Source organism: Dasypus novemcinctus, chromosome 4, assembly GCF_030445035.2.
Source record: "Dasypus novemcinctus isolate mDasNov1 chromosome 4, mDasNov1.1.hap2, whole genome shotgun sequence".
In the NCBI taxonomy this organism is placed as follows: domain Eukaryota; kingdom Metazoa; phylum Chordata; class Mammalia; order Cingulata; family Dasypodidae; genus Dasypus; species Dasypus novemcinctus.
The window spans coordinates 102,111,493-102,131,753 of record NC_080676.1 but is presented as its reverse complement, the minus strand read 5'-3'; the positions used below and the strand labels follow the sequence as shown (position 1 = coordinate 102,131,753).

Here is a 20,261-nt window from a genome sequence, read left to right as displayed (position 1 = left end):
TTGACCACAAAGTGAAGTGAACAAACCCTTGGTGTAGAAAACCAATCCGTAAGGAAGGCACAGTTCTGTTGAGCCAGCTACCCAGGAGTTTGGGTTCTAAGTTAAATGGCACAACATCCATTTGTTATCAGGGTGAATCCTTTGCTCTAAATTCTATTCTCCAAAGGCAAATCTGGAGAAAAGTCAGTTCAATTTTGATTCTGGACATAGTATGTAGGCTCAGTTTGTCAAGATTTCTCAATAAGGGTAGATTCTCTCTAAAGGCCTAAATAGATGAAACCTTTGTATACTTGATAATCTATAGAATGTAAGAGCTGTACAGAAAATCCTAGAGTGACTTTGTCTGATACAGACCTCAAAATTCAAGTTTGTTACTTCTGAAATTTTTTAAAACAAATTTTGAGATAAACATAATGAGAAAATACAACTCTGTCCTGAATTCGGCACTATATGTTTACATTTTTAGACTTTTACAGAAATCTATTTCTCTAGGATATCAATACATATTAAATATACATGCAATGTGCCCTCTATGTCCTGAGGTATAACATAGAGAAGCCAGTAAACAAGGTCCTGGGTTCACTGGGATACAAACTTGAACGCAGATACAACCTAGGGACACAGACTGTTTGAACACTTGTAAGAAAATTAAAACACAGAAACACAGTCATGGTCACTTTGTGACTATTCCTGTAGGCATTACACCCTAGAATCAATAGGGGAACCCCTGGTGAAAAAAGTGGTGGGGCTGACACAAGGTTTAGAGAGATAATCCTAACTCGGAACATGCAGAGCTGGGGAATGTTTTGCTACAGTGCCAGACCTAAAGCCAATGGGTCAGTTTCTGTGGAAAACAAGGTATTGGTGAAATGTAAGCAAATATTAAATATTAAAAAGAAAAAAAACTTCAATTTTTAGATATATTGGTACAGCGAGATCAAGTCACATCAGGACCAACAGTATTAATTCCTCCAAATAAGAGGAGAAGTAATTAAAATTACTCAAATCTACTGTTGTTATCTGTAATGATTCCATTTCAGTTACTTTCCCCCCCACAACTGAAAATAAGTAGTTGACATTTTGCAAGTTAGAAGATCAGCTTTTTTTCTTAGTGTAAGCTTATAATAGTGACTATTGTATTTAGTGATATAAATTCAAATTCTAGACTTCAGGTCAAAACGAGTTTTTCTAGCCCACTACCACAAGAAACAACATGGCTCTTTATCATAGCAGCAATAGCACCTTCTGCTTATATAGCCTGGAAAATATTACAGGCAAGTGAATTTGGACTTGCTTCCAAAATGCCATCATTTCAAGCTATAGCTCAGAAATCCACTGGTCCTAGGAATATTCTATATGCTTCTAAGAGCACCTAGGAATTTATAACAATTGCACCTTTTAAAGGAAAGAGACAAAACTTACAGAATTTCCCAGATTCTCTAGTGAAAAATTAACTTAGGTTTACTGGAGACTTGTTTAGCAAACAGTGCTTCTTAAGGTCATGAGAGCACCTCCTGTAAATAGCAGTGGAAAGACTCACTCAAAGTCCTTGCAGTCCCCATCCTGCCCATGCCCACAAATATGAGACATAAGGCCCTCTCAGGGTGATAGGCAAGAAATACATTCATAGCTAAAGAAATCCTTCTGTGTATGTGAAACAAATTTCTTCACCCAAGCTATTGCTCCACAAACTTGAAAAACAGAATTTAATAGAAAAAAAAATTGCAATGCTAGGTATCTGAAATTCCAGAACTCAAGAGAATGGTTAAACATAATTTCCTCTGTTTATAAAATACCATTGTCTCATTTTTGTAGAACAAAAACAAATTCTTGATTTCATCCTCTTGTTTGGTGAAACAGTTGAGCATAGCATTGTTACCAATGGAAGATTAATTTTTATAAATCAGAGGATTACTAAGAGAATTTAGTTCTAGAAGACACATACTACCCTTGGCATAATTCTCAGCCTTTTGCCTGTATCAATAGTTTCACTACATGAATTTTTGGACAACTCTCTGAAACCTCTGAAATAATCATACCACATATGATAAAGCATGGTAGTTGAACGTAAGTGAAATATTGACCTCACATATATCAACTCTCATGTTTCATTGCAGCAGAGTGTGACAGTAGAATGTGTTTGACTTAAATATAGAATGAAGCATTTACCAGGTGTAGTGTATGGCGCTTCTGGGCTTGGTGATATTTTTGGCTTTGATATAACAAGCTGGGATCCCTTAGGAACTGAAAGAGAGAATTCAGGTCATGAGTCATTTGGTTTCAGCACTCTTAGTCATGCTTAACCAATAGACATGACAAATGAAGTCTGAACACTGATAAAACAAACATTACTGATATGGGAGTTAGATGAAAAAATAAACTTTAAGTTCTGGAAATAAATCTGTTAGAATTCCAGACACTTAGAAAAATGAAGTGTGAGAAATTGCAAAATTCAACTAAGCATGATGGTAGGATGAAGGATTTTCTGAAACCTTCATTTCTGAAGAGACAGCAATTAAATTAATTTAAAAAGGGTTCTTCTTTTCTGGATGTGGATGTTTGACTTTTTTCTCAAACTCATTCACATGTCTTTTTTCAAGGTAAACTAGGAACAGTCAGAGTAGAATCCTATGAATCATAGAAAAAAGAAGCTAAAACCCATCTCACGTAACAGCAGATAGGTAAGTGGGGCAGTGCAATGGTATGGGTGGTTCATACTCTACTCCCTATGCCAATTCTTTGGCCCTACATAAACCTTCAAATGAACACATTCACAAACTAAAATTATCTTTCATCACCAATTGTTCCTATGGAATAAGTGTTAATGTATATGATACCGGGGTGGGGAGAGCCTAAATTATTGAGAGTGTATTTTATAATTTCAAAAATGCTTTTCTTTTTAATAAGGACTAAATTCTGTGGAGGAAGGAATTACCAACTTTACTTTAGAGATGATAAAATATAGAATTATATTGGTGAATTATCTGCCTAAGGTCACATAGTTGTTAAGTGGCAGAGACAAGATTTGAAACTAAATATTGAGGACCAGATATAATTACTAGGTCCAGACATTTGGGCTTTCTATATCTCATTTCTGAAGGTCAGGTTTTAACTTACTATTTTTAACATAGAAATAATAAACCTGCCATAACTCAAAGAGTGTTCGAGAGAATCAAATGTGAAATGTCAACATTATATGAAAACTGTACTACCATGTAAATGAAAGAGATAAAGTTTCCACTTCTAGAGGATCATTGCAAATTTGACTTTGAAGGATCTGAATATATTTTGCTTTCATATTATTTTCCCCTAAAAAGTAGGAACACTCATAATTTTGATTGTTATAAGATTTCTGGGCATAAAATGAGATAGTTGAATATTACCTATGAACAAAGGAATATAGTAAGAAGAAGCCAACTTTTATTCACTTATAGAATATTTTTGATTATTTGCCTACATTTTGGATTCCATGTCTCCCTCAAATGCCAAAGATTTAAGTTTTACCAATTTGTAAACATATACATACTTTTAATGCTGTTAATATTTTCCTTTTCCCAGTCCATTAATAAAAAGTAAAAATACTTCTCCTAGTATACTCATATTTTTTAGAAACAGGCCATCTATAAATTATAAAGTTAAAATTATGTGTCAGGTGGCTCTCTTGTTAGAGTTTGTCAATCATTGCACAGTGTCAGAGTTATAGGATGAAATGTATTGAACATATAAATCTATTTTGGAGCTGTACATCTTGTCAAGAAAAGTTGGCTAAAGATCTAAATTAAAATCAAACAAATTTGAAACTTAGGCGATAGCATAATAATGGGAAATAGAGCAAGCTCCTTATTCTGTACTACATTTTTGTACAGATAGAGACCATAACACTAGAGTTAATTATTTTCTCGGAAAATAAAGCTGAAAAAAGATTATGAATATCTTCCCTGTTACTTTATATCTCCTTTACTTAAAAAACTTTGTTTACTAACTAGGAATTTATATCCTCAATGTCTTAACTCCCAGTATTTCTTTCTTTTCTTTTCTTTTTCCAACATTCATCAAGTTTTCTTATTTCATTAACATGTCTCTTTTCTCTGCTGCTCTTGTTCTATGCTTTAAGTTCAAATAGGAAATCAAGGATGTCTCATGTAATTTTATCTGTTGATTTTTAAAGTCAGATTTAGTTACTTTTCCACAAATTTAATATATTTGCTTTATTTTTGTATCCCTATTCGATCCCTAGTGAATAACTTATCATTACTTTTTCCTGGTACTTCTTAAATATTAATGTTTCTAATGTGCTGTTTGTTGTTATTTTAAATTTCTTATTCTTTGGGGGATTGTTGCACTGGCATCTTCATATATTTATATATCCTATATATATTATTTTCATAACAATGTTCTAATAATTAAGGCAGGCAGATTTTAAAATACATTAAGTAAGGCACATTTAAACTCAATAGCTAGATGTAAACCAAAGGACAGTCTTTTAAGAAATTTTCCTTTGGATAAAAAATTCATAACAGATAAAATTTCTCTCAGAATCAGATATTATTTACCATACCTAACACTACAGTGTTTTTTCAGTCTACTGAGAGATGATTAAAGGACTTGGGAGAGGAGTTCAGGATTATGACCTGGACCAAGTATAATTTTGATTCTAGTAATATTTTCCTTTCCTCAGGCCAATAGTTGTAGGTAAAGGTTCTTTGCTGGGTATACTGAGTAGGTAAATCTCACACACTTTTTGGAAGCAGCCCAGGTAAAAACAATAAATTTAAAATCAGGTAGGAGTTAATGTTTAAACTATACAGCATTTCTATTTGGGTTTATTGTAGTTTTAGTGATCAGTGGTAATGATGGTAGCACAATGCTGTGAATATAATTAACAGCATTGAATTATAGATGTGATCAAGGTTAAAAGGGGAAATTTTAGGTTGTATATATATTGCTACAATAAAATTTTTTAAAAAACCACTGTATAACATGAACAGTGAACCCTACTGTAAACAATGGACTATAATTGATAGTACAATTATAAAAATGTTCTTTTATGAATTGTAACAAATATAGCATACAATGCTAGTATTAAAGTTAATAATGTGGTATATGAGAACTCTGTATTTTATACATGATTTTTCTATAACACTACAACATCTCTAATTTTAGAAAATGAAAAGAATCAGGTGATTTGCAGGGGTAAGCATGTTCAAGGAGAACAGAAAGGAATGGAGAATAAGAATATTAAGCAAGTTGGGAGATTCAAAAGGAATAGGCAGTCTACTCTAAGAAATTCCAACTTCTCCAATGACTCTCAAGTAATGTAATATTAGGGAAGCTTTGTGGAATAAGATGTTCCAATAACATACTGATAAAATCTAAAAATAAATATATGTTAGGTTATAGAAGCAGGCTTGTTTCACAAGTATTAAAAACCCAACTTGCTTTCATTCAACAAAATAACGAAACCCTCTATTTTCAAACCTTTAAAATCTACAATATAAAATATGTATTTACCTGTCTGTGTTTCTGGGATTCTTGGCCGAGGTGATGTTTTTGGCTTAGGAGGAGCGTGTGGTGTCTGCTTGGGAGCTAAAAGAAAGGATATAGGTTCAGAGCTCTTGAGCCCTTCAAGAATCACAGAACCTAAGCCTCTAGAACCACAAAGATGTTTGTTGAGTGACCTAAGACTTAAATACACAGCAGTTAAAGCTCCCAAAGAGATGCATTTTTAGAAGATATTTTTCTTATGTAAAGGAAAACAACAGCAAGGACATTAAATGACATCCAAGATATTCAACTAACAAAATGAAATTGTTGAAATTTCATAAAAACGACTTAAAATGCCTCTTAAATAGGATAAAATAAATTTAATAATAAGAATTCATCCCTATTATAATCTCACACCATTTTAGCGGAATGTTCAGGAATATTTTAAGTGAACACATAGATACAATTTCTTCTAGATGAAAAACAAAATTATGCTACATTCCAAATATACCTAGAAAAATGAATGCATTTGAATAGCAAGTGCCAAGGAAAAAATAATCTCATTAAATGAAATACACACAAAAATTTTGATTATATTGGGAAAGAGACATTAAACATCAAAAATACATTACTGTAGAGAGTTATTCCTTTGCTGGGCAATTCCCAAAGAAATTCTAGGACCCTCAGTGTAAGATCCAATTGCTTCTCCATTAAGAAAATTAAAATTATATCCTGCAGAGGAAATGAATTATTAGGTAGCAAGATTGTACTGATGAAATGCTTCATTTGATTAAACTAGCTTGGGATAAGGAGAGATTTAAAAAACAAACAAAATAGTTACAAAGATGATGCAGTTTCAGAGACCTTAAAAAAGGTTTGCTGAAAATAAGAGTCATTAGACACTAGAAGAAGTTTCCAAAAGTGTCTGCAGAGGTTTCTTCCTAATAAGAAATCAAGATATACAAGGCACACAATGGTTAGAGTGGAATCCTCTCGTCTGTAGAGAGATGTGCACCAAGACACAGTGATTACAGTGGTTTAGAAGCCTGGAATGTGGAGATTTAGAGTTCCCTTTGCTAGTCACTAGATCTATAGCCTCAGGTTCTCAGGTTCTTCATTTACAACTGAAAGCAGGAGGATTGCATCCAATATCCATGTGGAATCTAAACCCCCTCTTGACATAGATGTGGAATGGACACAACCAAGCCAAGGTCCACAGGAAGAAGGAATACAGTAAGGATCAGAGTGGACTTAATAATATTCTATTTATGAACTATTATGGTTAATAATCGAGAAAATGTGGCACTGATGTGGAAAAAGTGGCCATGGTGGCTGCTGGGTGCAGGGAATGGGAGGAAGAGAAGAGATGTGGAGGCATTCTCGGGACTTGGAGTTGTCCTGGGTGGTACCCCAGGGACAATTGCCAGATGTTGTATGTCCTCCCATGGCCCACTGGATGGAACATGGGAGAGTATGGGCTATGGTGTGGAACACGGGACATGGGGTGCTGCCCGATGCTCGGAGATGTACTCACCAGACGCAATGGATGTGACATGATGATGGGGGAGAGTGTTACTGTGGGGGGAGTGGTGGGGTGGGGGCGGTGGGGGCGAATGGGGACCTCATATTTTTTTAATGTAATATCTTTTAAAAAAAATGAATAAATTGAGTAGAAATTGGAAAAAAAATAAAGTTATATGATTTTTAAGAGCTCTTCTAATCTCGAATTTCTATGATTCTAGAATTTCTCTCAGGCTCAGGATCTCATAATTCTCCCCTTCCTTTGCTTACTGAGGTAACTGTTGATCTGCTATTTGCTTCCCCCAAGGCATAAGAAAGACCATTTTCAGGTTAAGGCATAGCATGAAAAATTAAGGCAATTCCATGAAAAAATGATAGAGTAGAATGAGATAAAAATCATTATTAGTAGTATTTTTGATTGGACATTTCAATAATACTAATTATTAGAGTTACTTTTATAGGAATTAAACTGTAGAGCTGTTGGCATTTCAGAGGACATTTGTAAAGTTGATATTTATTGGAAATAAATTCATATAAAATATTTTAATGGCGATCAAAATAGCATTTGTTTTCATCTATGACAAACGGCTATACCATGGAAGCCAGTAGATTGAGCAGATTTTTTTCTTGCAAGAAGAGACACATTTCGTTTCCATGTTGATTTTTTGTTAGTACTCATTTTAAACTCTACTATCAGGCAAGTCTTTATTACAGACTAAAGTAATTGGCTTGATTTCAATTTCTCTTATTTGTATGCATTAAAATGGTCAAAATGTGAAAGGAAGAAGTAGTAGAAAGAAGTAAGGGAGCTGGCAAATATGACAAGATAACTAACCAGTTGTACCCCTTTACCTGGACTGCACAGTGAAAACTGTTTCTAAAAGTTTCTTTTAACCTCAAACACAAATTAGGTATCTTAAAATACTTCTTACATGAACACAGTCCTGTAAAAGTCATCGAGATGGTAAATAATTAAAATTAGGATATATTTTAAAAGAATAGAATATAAATGTTCTTCACCAGAAACATTATAATTTCCTGAATTAAACACTTGCAGAATATCTCAGAGATGTTTTCTAGGTATATCCTAATGAACATTTACAACACTGCCAAGGGATTGGCCCCAGATGTTGTATGGGAAGGAGGGACGTCATAAAGGTAGGACTGCCCAAATACTGTGAGCAGAGCAGGGAAACCAAGATATTTGATGTTCGGTAGTGAACATGTGATCCTTCCATTCCCATAAAATTCTGCAGAAACTCACCTTGTACATGAAATACAAAATAATGTATTTACCAGGCTTTGCCGCAGGCTCATCTGGACTGGGAAGGATTATAGTTTTGGAGGGCAGAGGTGATGTTTCTATGGAATTTGAAGGAAAGTACCTAGGGTTACTTTAGTGCCTGACAAACCTTGAGTACAGATGACATACAGGATGGCAACAAGTAGATTAAAAAAGACAAAAGGAAGGACAAATGGACGGAAGAAGGAGAATTACATGTTTGTGGCAAAACAGTCTTCCTATTTCATAAAGCACTTAGCTTAAGAAATGCTTTCAGATTCAAGGATATTCAAGGATAGATTCAAAATATTTTCAAAGTAAGCAATGCCATTCAATTCATCTTAGCACCTAATTTCCTCAACTGTGTAAGAAAAGATATTTTCAGTAGTAACCATGAAGGATTAGAAAGTTATTTTTAAAAAGCTATACTGTGAGCCAGTCAAGAAGCATTGGATTTCACTTAAATAATGGAGGGGAAAAAACCAAACATGTAAATGAATGCAATGGAATGGGAAGCTAAGCCAGAAAGTAAAAAATGGATCATTACACACAGACACACCTACACACACTAAATATTATCTGAAACACTCAACACCAAGCTAGCAGAAAGTTCAGTGTTTGGAAAAAAGATGCTTTAGATTTGGTCATTTTGCTGACATAAGAAAGAGATCATAGTTTTTTTATATGACAGTGATGGGAGAAGAGACATTTTTGGACAATGGTGATGAATAGGAACACCTAGAACAAAAATAAGCTGTCATGACAAAGAATGATGTTACGTGATGAATTCACAATGAGAGAGACCGTGAGGTTCTCAGGTGATGTGACAATGAGGACAGAAAACACATGGGGTGGGGCTGCTGAGGCTGTGTCATTACCTAGGGTGGCCTCGGGTGGTTCAGACACATTTGTAATAGATTCCACAACTGCATCAAAACAAAGAACAATTTTAAAAATTATTAGATATTAAGCTACAACCAAATCTTTCTTTCTTAAATATCAATACACTGCATTGTCTTTTAAGAATTTTCATCATAATTTTATAGACCGCATAAGAATTTAGACAGGAAAAAAGAGAGAACTAGGGGAGAAAAATTTTCTATAATACTAATCCTCAAACTAATATTTATATTTTAACTTTCATTAACTGGCTCTCAAGTGCTATTATACCTCAATATTTAGATATCATTAGAGAAAAAGGAATTTATTTCCATATTCAGAATCAATTATCATTTTAAGAACCCAAGAATTTTGGAAGCTTTCATTTATAGGTCCAGTACAACCACTTGAACTCCTTCATGTTCTATGGACATAAAAATGGTAAGTGAAAAATCTGTTGGCTAAATGAATCTTTACCAGCTTCAGTCTTGGGCTCATCTGGCCTGAGTGGTGCTTTGGCAGTGAGATACACATAATGGGTTTCAGCTGGTGCTAGGGAGGAACAAGGGAATGACTGGTTAGCAATGGTCTGCCCATAGCACACTCTCAAGGAATCCTGTATTTAATTTTAAAGCAGGTTAGCTATCATAAGCAGATATATTTTTAGAATAACTCACATTGAGGCAGAATATGATGGTGACTATACTTTAGGGGGACAGATGTGGAGGCAGGAAACATAGGCACTGTGCTCTAGGGGAAAAAAGTGCATGGACACAAACCCCTGAGAATTGGCAGGAGACCCAGCAATTTCCACCTGGAGAAAAGCAGGTATTTCACTTCCTTACATATTTTTATATAAGGATTCTAGTGAGAAGAACATATAGAATGAGTCCTTGGAAAGATTGGGATAAATCCTAAAAATGATATAAGAAGGAAAAATTGAATGCACATACATGTGCCTATTCATATTGAAAGAGTGACCAGAATATTTAAAAAATTAAATTCTGTATTCAGTGAGGAAACTAAATAAGGAAACTTGGAAACTTGCATAGTGATATAGCAGATATGCACACAATGCACTGTATATAATATTTACAACTCTAAAGATTAATGGGATGCGAAGAGACAAGATAGGAGGAAGAGTTAGCTATAAAATTTTGCAAAGTATGAAGACATCCAAAAGTAAGTTCTGCAATGAGATGGAAAAGCCAATATGCCTAATTTCTCTTTGGAGAACGTTTTTACCAAGAGACTTCCTTGATGACTCAGTGCTAAGTGTAGATGGTTCCAAGACATTAGCAACTAGCAACAAAGTTAGTACAACAGATCAAGAACGGGTTGTTGTGAGCACTGCGTGAATTAATACATGCTAAGTATTTAGAAAAGGGCCTTGCATATAGTAAGTGCTCAGTGTTAGCTCTTATAACAATTATTATTATTATTTTTTGAGATACTGGGGTAAGGGATTGAATCCAGGACCTCGTATGTGGGAAGCTGGCGCTCAACCACTGAGCCACATCAGCTTCCCCAAGTTGGTTTTTTTGTTTGTTTCCTTGTTTGTTTTTGTTTTTAGGAGGCACTGGGAACTAAACCTGGGACCTCCCCTGTGGGAAGCAGGCACTCAAACCGCCTGAGCCACATCTGCTCCCCAACATTATTTTTAACACCAGTGAAAGATTTAATTCTGAATTGAATTCACAATAACTGTTGTAGGTTACCATTAACAACCACACATTTTACCTTTAACGTGAGCATCAAGATGCACAAAAGAGATGAAAAGTAATTTTAATTCTATGCTAGAAAAAAAATAGGAGCCAAATGTTTCAAAATAAACTTCAGGATGAAGAAACAGTATAACTAATAATAATGTTAAAAAAAAAACTTTTCAATTTGGAAGGGCAGTGTGTTCAGGATCTCACTGTGGAGGGTGAAATTTTGCTATTTCTCCCAAAGTGAGAATTTTCTCCTTGCCTGGTGGTCAAAATTAAACTAGTGTTCTTTTCAAATGGCAGAGCACAAATTTAACTGACTACAAAAGAGAGTCACAAGTTTTCAACAATTACTGAAAAATAAGGATAAAGAAGAAAATCAATTCCTATAAGTGGTTTTGTTGACCACTTCATCAGATATCTGAATTATTTTCTAAAAGGACACAGAGATAATTCAATGAAATGAAGATAAGTATTTTTAAACAGTTAACAATTGATATAAACATATTACTACTTTAATAACAATGTGCAACCACAGGAAGGACATTGTAAATGAGATATAAAATGTGTATTCCTTTTGCATTTTTTGAATTTGGAAATGCAGTTTTAGAGGATTATCATGTGTATTCTGAAACTCATAATATACCCAGAAAGATAAAACAGTCTATTTACCATGTTGGCTTTGTGGGATTTCTAGACTTGGTGATGTCATTGGTTTCAAAATAAGAGTTTGCAGTTCAGTGGGAGCTGAAAGAAGAAGGTCTAAGCTGTCAAAGTAATTATGGCTAATTTATTTCTTAGGTTTTAGGCAAAGGTAGCAATGAACTAAAATATTTAGTCCCTCAAAATTGCAGGGTTATGGAGAGTCACATAGAGCATGCATTATTTACACAATTGATCTTAGCCAATAGGCTGAGAGCATACATTATTTAAAGCAGAGATCTGCAAACTATGACTCTTAAAATCCAGCCCTCTGCCTGTTTTTGTATGGCTGATCTAAGAATGGCTTTAAGGGTTTTAAATGATTGAAAATAAAGTGAAGAGTAAAGTCATATGAATTCACATTTCAGTGTCCATCAATAAAGTTTTATTGAAACTCAGATACTTGGATGCACTAAAATGACATGTATTATCTGTATAGTGCCTCTGGTTGCCTTTGAGCTGCAATAGCAGAATCGAGTAGTGTTACAGAGACTGAACAGTCTGCAAAGTCTAACATATTTACACTCTAATCCTTCACAGGAAATTTTTGCTGACCTCTGATTTAAAGCATCCTCCTTGGAAAAGTCAGAGACTGGAAAAATTAGGTTCTCATTGACTATTGCATCTGAATCCGAATTCCCATATGGCCTTTCTAAGAAGTTCCTATAACTGATTTCATGATAATACCATGAACAAAAGGTTGAGCATCATCTAGGTATGATCTATTTTATATATTCCAGTTCAACCACCCCCTCTTGCTACTCTCAACAGTTGCTGAGTCTTTTGTTTTATTTTTGCTCTTTCTATCCTTTCCTCCACTAATATACAATCCTAAAGTTATTTCAAAGCCCAACTACTCTCTATCAGTTCACACTGATCCTTGATTCCTTTAGATATTTTTACGTGATTTTTCACTACTCATTTAAACAAGCTGCTCGTATATAAGCAGATTGCCTTATTTTTAGACTTAACCATTCCCTTGGGAACAGTATTGCATCAAAATTACATTATATTCTGTTTGTTTAAGACACAAAATATGCTCTTAATTTTGATTACTCTGCTCCTCACCCCTACCCCAGTCAACTGCTAATATGGTACTGGGGACATATAGAAGGCAAGGAAATACTTTTTATCGTAAACCATAGAAGCAGCACCACTTAAAAAGAGTTGACTGGAATAGAATAAGAGAATTGAATAAGATGCATTCTTTTTCAAAGAAAATCCTTATGCAGAACACATGATGAATTTGGCTACGACACAGATTGCCTCAACAATGAAGCTTCTGGTTAATACCGAAATTGTAGAGCTGCTAACCACTATTTGTGCCTTCCTCTTAGGGAGCATAGAAAAGGATAGTGCAGTTTAGCAAGCCACATTGTTATCACTTCTGAACACAACTGCAGTGGGCTGATAAGACTCATTAAACCAGAAACCACTGATTTTCCTTGTTTTAGGAGGTATAGTGCTGCAAGGTGGGGGAAGTGCATGGCGTTTTCTTTTTGCTGGATTTTACAATGTTTTTGAAACTAAAGGAAGGATGTCTTGGGTTGCTATCGTGTATTTAAGTTTAGAAATCACCAATCATGTTGTAGGTGGACCTATGTTTTCTAAACCATGTTAGGTTTTTAAAATTTTATTTCTTAAAATTGCAAATTTACTTTAACAATATATTTTTCTCCTTATCATTACTGAGAAAACCAAAATAAACATAAAAATGCATTAGTTATTTGAAGGAATAAATATTAACATGCATAATTAGATAGTCAAAGGAATCCCAATTTAGCAAAGATTAAGAACTACTGGGAAGCGGATTTGGCCCAACGGATAGGGTGTCTGCCTACCGCATGGGAGGTCCAGGGTTCAAACCCAGGGCCTCCTTGACCCGTGTAGAGCTGGCCCCTGTGCAGTGCTGATGCACGCAAGGAGTGCTGTGCTACGCCGGGGTGTCCCCGCGTAGGGGAGCCCCACGTGCAAGGAGTGTGCCCTGGAAGGAGAGCTGTCCAGCATGAAAAAACTGCAGCCTGCCCATGGCGGCTGCACACACAGAGAGCTGATGCAGCAAGATGACACAACAAAAAAACGAGACACAGATTCCAGGTGCTGCTGACACGAGCGGAACAAAAAAGAACACACAGTGAATGGACACAGAGAGCAGACAACTGGGTGTGTGTGTGGGGGAAGGGTAGAGAAATAAAAAAATAAAATAAAGTAAGAAAATGATACTACTGCTACACCATGGTAGAAAAGAAGGGGTAGTCAAGCTTGTCACAACTAGAGAAGCCTGTTATTTACTAGGACTGGGCACTTTCAGGGAGCAATTTTTATTGATAATATAATAGAAGCACCTCAGTCTTTAAAATGGAAAGGAGTGAAAATTAACAGATAAGTTGCCTAGAAAAATTTCAAGGTACGTAATTGAAACTTTACAGTTCTAAATACAAAATAGAAGGGAACAATTGGGACCTCACATTTAACATTAAATCATATGTTACAATTTTAAAGAGGATTTAATGGCAGATAAAATGTCCTCAACTGGATTAGGGACATTTGTTAAAAACAATAGGCAATTACTTCAATTAAGAATCCCAAATATTTTAAAGATGAAGTATGAAATGGAATGACAACAGCAGTCTTAGGAAGCAGGAGCAACCCTGGCCATGACAGTGACGGAATGGATTTTTAACAAGCAAGGAAAAGCGTGGAAGAAGGGCACAAAAAGTCATTACCTAGTGTTGTTCCTGGAGCCTCAGTACTATAAATAACAGGTTCAAAATCTGTAGCAGGAACTAACCAAAAGCAACAAATGAACATGAGAACATTTCAACATACATGAAAAGCCTTGAATTTTCTTTCAAAATATTGATTTCAAGTGATAAACAATTCTTTTAAACTTCTGAACTAATGGAAAACAATCTGGTACAATTCATGGCAGAAGAAAGACACAACCTTTGACCTCTACTATGCAGCTTAGTGTCTCTCTGATTTTCTGATTCTAACTAATATGGAAGAGTTTGCCTTGAAAAATCTGTTTAGGCAATATATATGAAAATCATTTGTTGCATTTCTTGAAGTTGAAAAAAATACTATATGGCTACAATGAATAGATGTCTTTGAATGCAGACAGCAACAAATAATCACTGGTGACTTTGCCAATGTGGCTGTAAATTCTTCTTTAAAAGAGACCAAGAACTTCATCCAAACCAAGTCACTTAAGAGAGCAGGCACACAAGTCTCCTCCAGGAGCTGCTAAACATACCTCATGCCACTCTTACGAATTATGTGGACTTACTTCCCATTGCCTTTAAAATTTGAATGGATTTAACAATAAGCCATACACTAAATGTATAATTTTAAAGAAGATTTTTAGAAAGAAAAAGATGTTCTGCACCCATAAGCTTCATCAAGTCACATTCTCCTAGAGAATGGGGCAGAGGAGATGCTACTGATGAGGCCCCATGTCTTCACTCTTAGGAGGAGGGCTGTTACTGCCCATCTCTGGCATTGCTTTGGGACCTCATTGGGACAAACTGCTAGAGCTCACACTTAAACCAAGGAATCGCACATTTACCAGGTTTGCTCTGAGGTACATGAGGGCTTGGTGTGGTTTTAGGTCTGGGACGTGGACGACGTGTTCGTTGTGATGTTTTAGGAGCTGAAGAAAGAATCTTTGAATTACTCTAGCGCAGGAAGCTTTGGAAACAACACTCTAGGTTTTCTGAAAACACATTAGATTTCTAAAACATGTTATCTTTAAGGCATATTTCCCCGTTTGCTCATTTTTTCTTTTATCACTTAAGATTCCTCAGGGTTAAAACTCACATATAAACTTAAGTCAAGGAGAGAAGAGTCTTATAAATATCTGACTTCAAAAAAATGAATATTGCTATATTCTTGGCAGAGTTGTAGGTTCATATGAAGAAATTTAAATATGGCAAAGAATACATGATACCATAAGAATTGTTATAGTTTTGTCAGTCTAGATAAGGTATAGACACTATCAACTATATTTGAAACTCAGTTTTAAATGTGAGCACTGTTTAGACAAAAGTACAAGGCAACAAGTCAAATAAAATTACATGGTAGACATATATATTCTGGACTAGATCTGTGGGCATAGCTCTTTTAAAAATAACAGGTAACATCTTTAAAGGGGCTTTAAAACTCTTAAGAAAAATTAAGTGGAATGACAGCAGAGGATGAGAAAACAGTCATGAAACTGATGAAAAATGATGATGATGATAATGGAATGGGCTTGATAATGAGCAGAAAAAAGTTGTTGAAGGACACAGAATATCATTACCTAATGTTGTTTCCAGAGCCATGGTTGTACGAATAACAGTTTCAAGGACTGTAGTAAGAACTGGCCAAAAGTAACAAAACCAAAGAGATTTTAGAAATTCACTTCAAGATTAATTTCACAAGTCAAGTTTTAAACTTCAGAAATGAGGGAAAATAACACTGGTTCTTTATAGATTTGGTCAAGCTAGGTCTCCTAAGAATGACTTACCATTTATACTCACTAGATCTCATTACATAGTCAACAAGAAGTTCCCCTAGATTTTTGATTATCTGGCTGTTGCTAGTATGGAAGATTGTATTGCACAAACTTTTTACACATTTATGTAATTCATACTTTTCTAACTTTACTAGACGAGCATTTGTCAGTCTATTTGCCTTGTTGAAGTTGCAATAAATGCCTACAATCTAAATAATTATGGGTGACAGCATTAATAGGAATGTATTACTAATAGACTATCTCATTAGAATCTTAAAAGGGTCCTTGACTCAACAAAAGTTAAGGAACTTTAAAATTGTGTTGACAAAGGCTAAGGAGCCAGTTTACCCTATCATAGACACCTATCGTTTAAACTTTCAAGACTTGGGCACATTTAAAAATTTGACAATTTATTAAAATAGGGATAAATCATTCCTTGAAAGAACAGATCCATCAATCCATCACACAGATTCTATAATAATAATGAGTGAAGATACATAATATTTCCATAATTGATATGGTATAAAATGTGTAAATAAGGAAAGATGCAGACTCATGTTTGAAACAACTTAAAGTAGTCACTACCATTGAAACACATGCACATGGTCACATGACAATGTGGAACAGTTACATGGAAGTTCACTGTCCTAAAATCAGTTCATGCGTACTTCTCTTAAATTCAACAGACAACTTGACAGAGAGCCTAGAATAATCTCATTCTTATTATCCATGGTTTCTGGAGCTTCAGTTCTAAGAGTGACAGGTTCAAGATCTGTAACAGGAACTAATCAAAAGCAATAAAATAAACAAAGGGTAATTTAGACACTTGTGAAAACTCAGCAGATTAAATCTTACCAGTTTAATGTTGCTTCAATAGATATAAGGCAATTTCTTAAAATTCTGAAATTAAATACTGCTATTTGAAGACTTGGTCACATCACAGCTGGATAAACATTCTTTTATGAGATACTCAGCAGAGCCTACATGATCTGACAAACATCTCAATGAAGTCAAGAAGACACTATCCTAGGAGTCTGAGTAGGTAATTCTAACTATTGTAGAAAACTGTTGAGACATTTTACAAAATATGTACTCATCTAACTATACTGGCAATTATTGGCTTTTCTGTGGAAACTTTAAGATAAAAGCATGTCTGAGCATGGATACAATAAATAGCTTGTAGGTTTGAAAAGAGACAGAACAAAGAATAAGCAAAGTGTACCAAGCTCATCTTGGTGAGAACTTATATTTGAAAATAGACTGAGACCAGTTAAAGCAAAGGTAGGTACTCAAAAAATCAGGATAAAGGATATCTATCTGTTCAGTATGTGGTATCTAAGATAGCAGCACTCTGACCTAATCACGAAAATTCCTATGGGAATAGGAGAGGCTGCTGATGTTTCTTGGATCAGATCCTAACTTCTGAGTCGTACATTCAAGGACTTCCTTTAACTTCTCTTATGGCTGCTTTCAAATGCAGCACCATTAAACCACCGGGACGCAGCATCTCCTTTGCTCTAGGAAGCCTGTGCCTTGTGGTTGACTGCTGCATGCCTCCTTTCTGCCTTGTTCCTCCCCATCCTTTTTAGGCAAATCTGATCGTGATTTTAAGAACTAACTTATTTTCAACTCCTTATCCCTGTCTACTGCAAACTTTTCTCTCTTTAAGTTCATAAATGGGTGTAGCACCCAAAAAAAAAAGAGTTTGCATTTGCACAAACGCATTGCCTTAGTTCATTCTCTCTTTCATACTGGGCCAAGTTTAACCTTGCCTACACTGCAGACTGAGTAGTAAAAACAAGCCTACTTCTGTGATAGCCTCACAGTTACTGATGTAAATCTGAGGAGATGGAAAATACTTAACAATGTTTTTTTTTCCTTAAAATAAAGATGCTTGGTTCTATTTAAGACACTTCATCTATAAGAAGAATGGAATGAAATAAGGAAAATGAAATAAAAATAAAGAGAAGATTCTTATGCAAAAAGCTCAAGGAATTCAGCTGCCACTGGGGCCTCCCCCAACCATATTCTCCTTTCCTAACTTAATGGTGGGAGCAGCAGCAGGGTCATGCCTTGTACCTTCACCCATGTAAGGCTCATACAGGCTATTATGCTGACCATTGTGAACCTTCTGGAACTGCTAGGACTCCCTCCTTTAGCCAGAAACCCACATTTACCAGGTTTAGTTTGAAGTTCTGCAGGGCTTGGTGTGGTTTTAGGTTTGGGACGTGGGCGACGGGTCCGTTTTGGTGTTTTAGGAGCTGAAGAAAAAAAACCTTTAGTTACTATAGATTCTGGAGTTCAGAAGCTGTGAGTAGCATGACACATAGCTCTAGATTTCTTAAAACGTATTAGATTTCCTGTATTTTAGGAAATTCGTCTTTTCAACTTTTTAATTTGAAACTTTTCACCTGTACTATAATAATTTGTCTTCTTTTATGTTTGGAATCTTATCAGGAGAGAGGATCATATAAAATTAAATTGCTAATTCAAGAAGGGAAGAGTTCATAAGACTCTTACTGAACAAAAGGTTAGTTCACGGCTATAATAAAATATGATGATGGTGGTGGTCAGACGCAAATTCTGTCAGTTTACTAAAATAAAACCACATAACTAAAATGTCACTCAAAGAAAAGCTATCACTTATATAGCAAAAGAAAGAACTTTAGCTCTTCAAAGAAACTCCCTATACCATATCTGAGTCAAGAGACTTGTTTTTTTAAACTCACCTTTAATAAAACATTGGTTAAAAAATACACAGGATGAAAAAACAATCTCAGACAGCTATATACACAATAGATGGTGTGAATTAGGTTCATGCATAGCTCTAAAAAAGCAAGAGGTAACTTGTTTTAAGAGTCAGAGTGGTCAATACTTTGAGGATGAAGAGTATCATGGAATGATGGCAGAGGATGGTGATGCAGCCTTATGAAGCAAAAGACACTGTGGCTATGATGGTGATGAAAAGCAGTTGAGAATGAACAGGAAAAGCACTTGCTAAAGTTCACAAGTTATTACCTCGTGTTGTCACTGGAACCTCAGTTCCGGGAATAACAGGTTCAAGATCTGCTGTAGGAACTGATGATAAATATTATATTTATTTATTTTAAGTAAAAGAAACTAAGTGAATGTTTTAAATTAAAGCCAGGACATTTATTTTAAAATGAAGCTCAACCAGTATAACATAGTTTGTAGGATCATATAGCCATTTTTAAAAACTATTGAACTGAGAAAAAGTAGACAGTTGCTCTCCTAAAATTTGACTATCCTAGGGTCAAGTACCTGTTTCTTTATCTGATTCTAACTAATAACCAAAGTGGCATGTGTGAGTCTTGCTGAGAACTCATCTTAGCAAAGAGACTGAAAGCTCAAAAGGTTGAATTTAATTTAGTAGGTCATCTCTGTTCTAAGCATAAAACCTCCAGGTGGAGAGAAGTGTTTACTAATATCTATTGGGTCAAATTCCAACCACTCCATCCAGTACCTAAGAATTTCTACTGTGTCAATCCACATATCCAAACAAAGGAAGGTTTTGACTACCACCTTAAAATAAGATATCTTCTATATATGGATTCCAATCAGACACTGTCCCCTGGTTGATCTCCATTTATGTCCATTCTTTCTGATTTTATTCATTCCCCCTCTTTCTACTCATCTATGTACTATGCTGATTTCAAGGCCCCATTGCTTCCTAATCTCTCCTTACCTGCTCCAAATATTTATGCACCTAGAATGTCTTCTTGATACCACCCAAGAATAATTCTTGTATTTTTTATATATGCTGCCTAATGCCATATTCTATATTATTTATGCAAGGAAAGGCTTTGATTTTCAACCATCTTGTAAGTTTGAGGACTAAAACATATACTCCCCCAAAGGTAAAATATGATTTGGGTGATACTGAAGGCACTTAATAAATATTTGTTGATTTGATCTGAATATATCTAACTTTTCAAATGAAATTTTATTTTCAAGAGATAAATGCAGTTAATAAAATGTCCAGAGATTTCACACAGGAAGTACAAGGCACTCAGTTGTCCCCAACTGTGTTTCTCTTATCATCTCGACCAAGGGAATCATTGTTGACCATGCCTTCTTATATCTTTACACTTACCATATTGATGATTACTCCCAACCACTGGGATTACTCTTGAGACCCTGTTGGATTAAGCTGTTGGGACTCTTTAAA

At 35.1% G+C, this 20,261-nt stretch overlaps 1 protein-coding gene across 50 annotated transcripts in view; it reads right to left on the bottom strand.

Moving 5' to 3' along the window:
- The window catches only part of ABI3BP (ABI family member 3 binding protein), a 258,238-nt gene that overhangs the window by 59,502 nt on the left and 178,475 nt on the right, over positions 1-20,261 (bottom strand). For 18 of the 50 annotated variants that reach the window (XM_058295933.1, XM_058295935.2, XM_058295936.2 and 15 more), the window contains 11 exons: positions 19,091-19,150; positions 18,250-18,333; positions 15,878-15,937; positions 15,146-15,229; positions 14,304-14,363; positions 11,548-11,622; positions 9,644-9,718; positions 9,166-9,213; positions 8,302-8,367; positions 5,512-5,586; positions 2,170-2,244 (listed from right to left, as the gene is read on the bottom strand). In XM_058295933.1, the coding sequence (XP_058151916.1) occupies positions 2,170-2,244; positions 5,512-5,586; positions 8,302-8,367; positions 9,166-9,213; positions 9,644-9,718; positions 11,548-11,622; positions 14,304-14,363; positions 15,146-15,229; positions 15,878-15,937; positions 18,250-18,333; positions 19,091-19,150 (762 nt within the window). The remainder of the gene's footprint in view (positions 1-2,169; positions 2,245-5,511; positions 5,587-8,301; positions 8,368-9,165; positions 9,214-9,643; positions 9,719-11,547; positions 11,623-14,303; positions 14,364-15,145; positions 15,230-15,877; positions 15,938-18,249; positions 18,334-19,090; positions 19,151-20,261) is intronic. The other 32 variants (XM_058295957.1, XM_058295943.2, XM_058295947.2 and 29 more) reach the window with 6 other exon arrangements.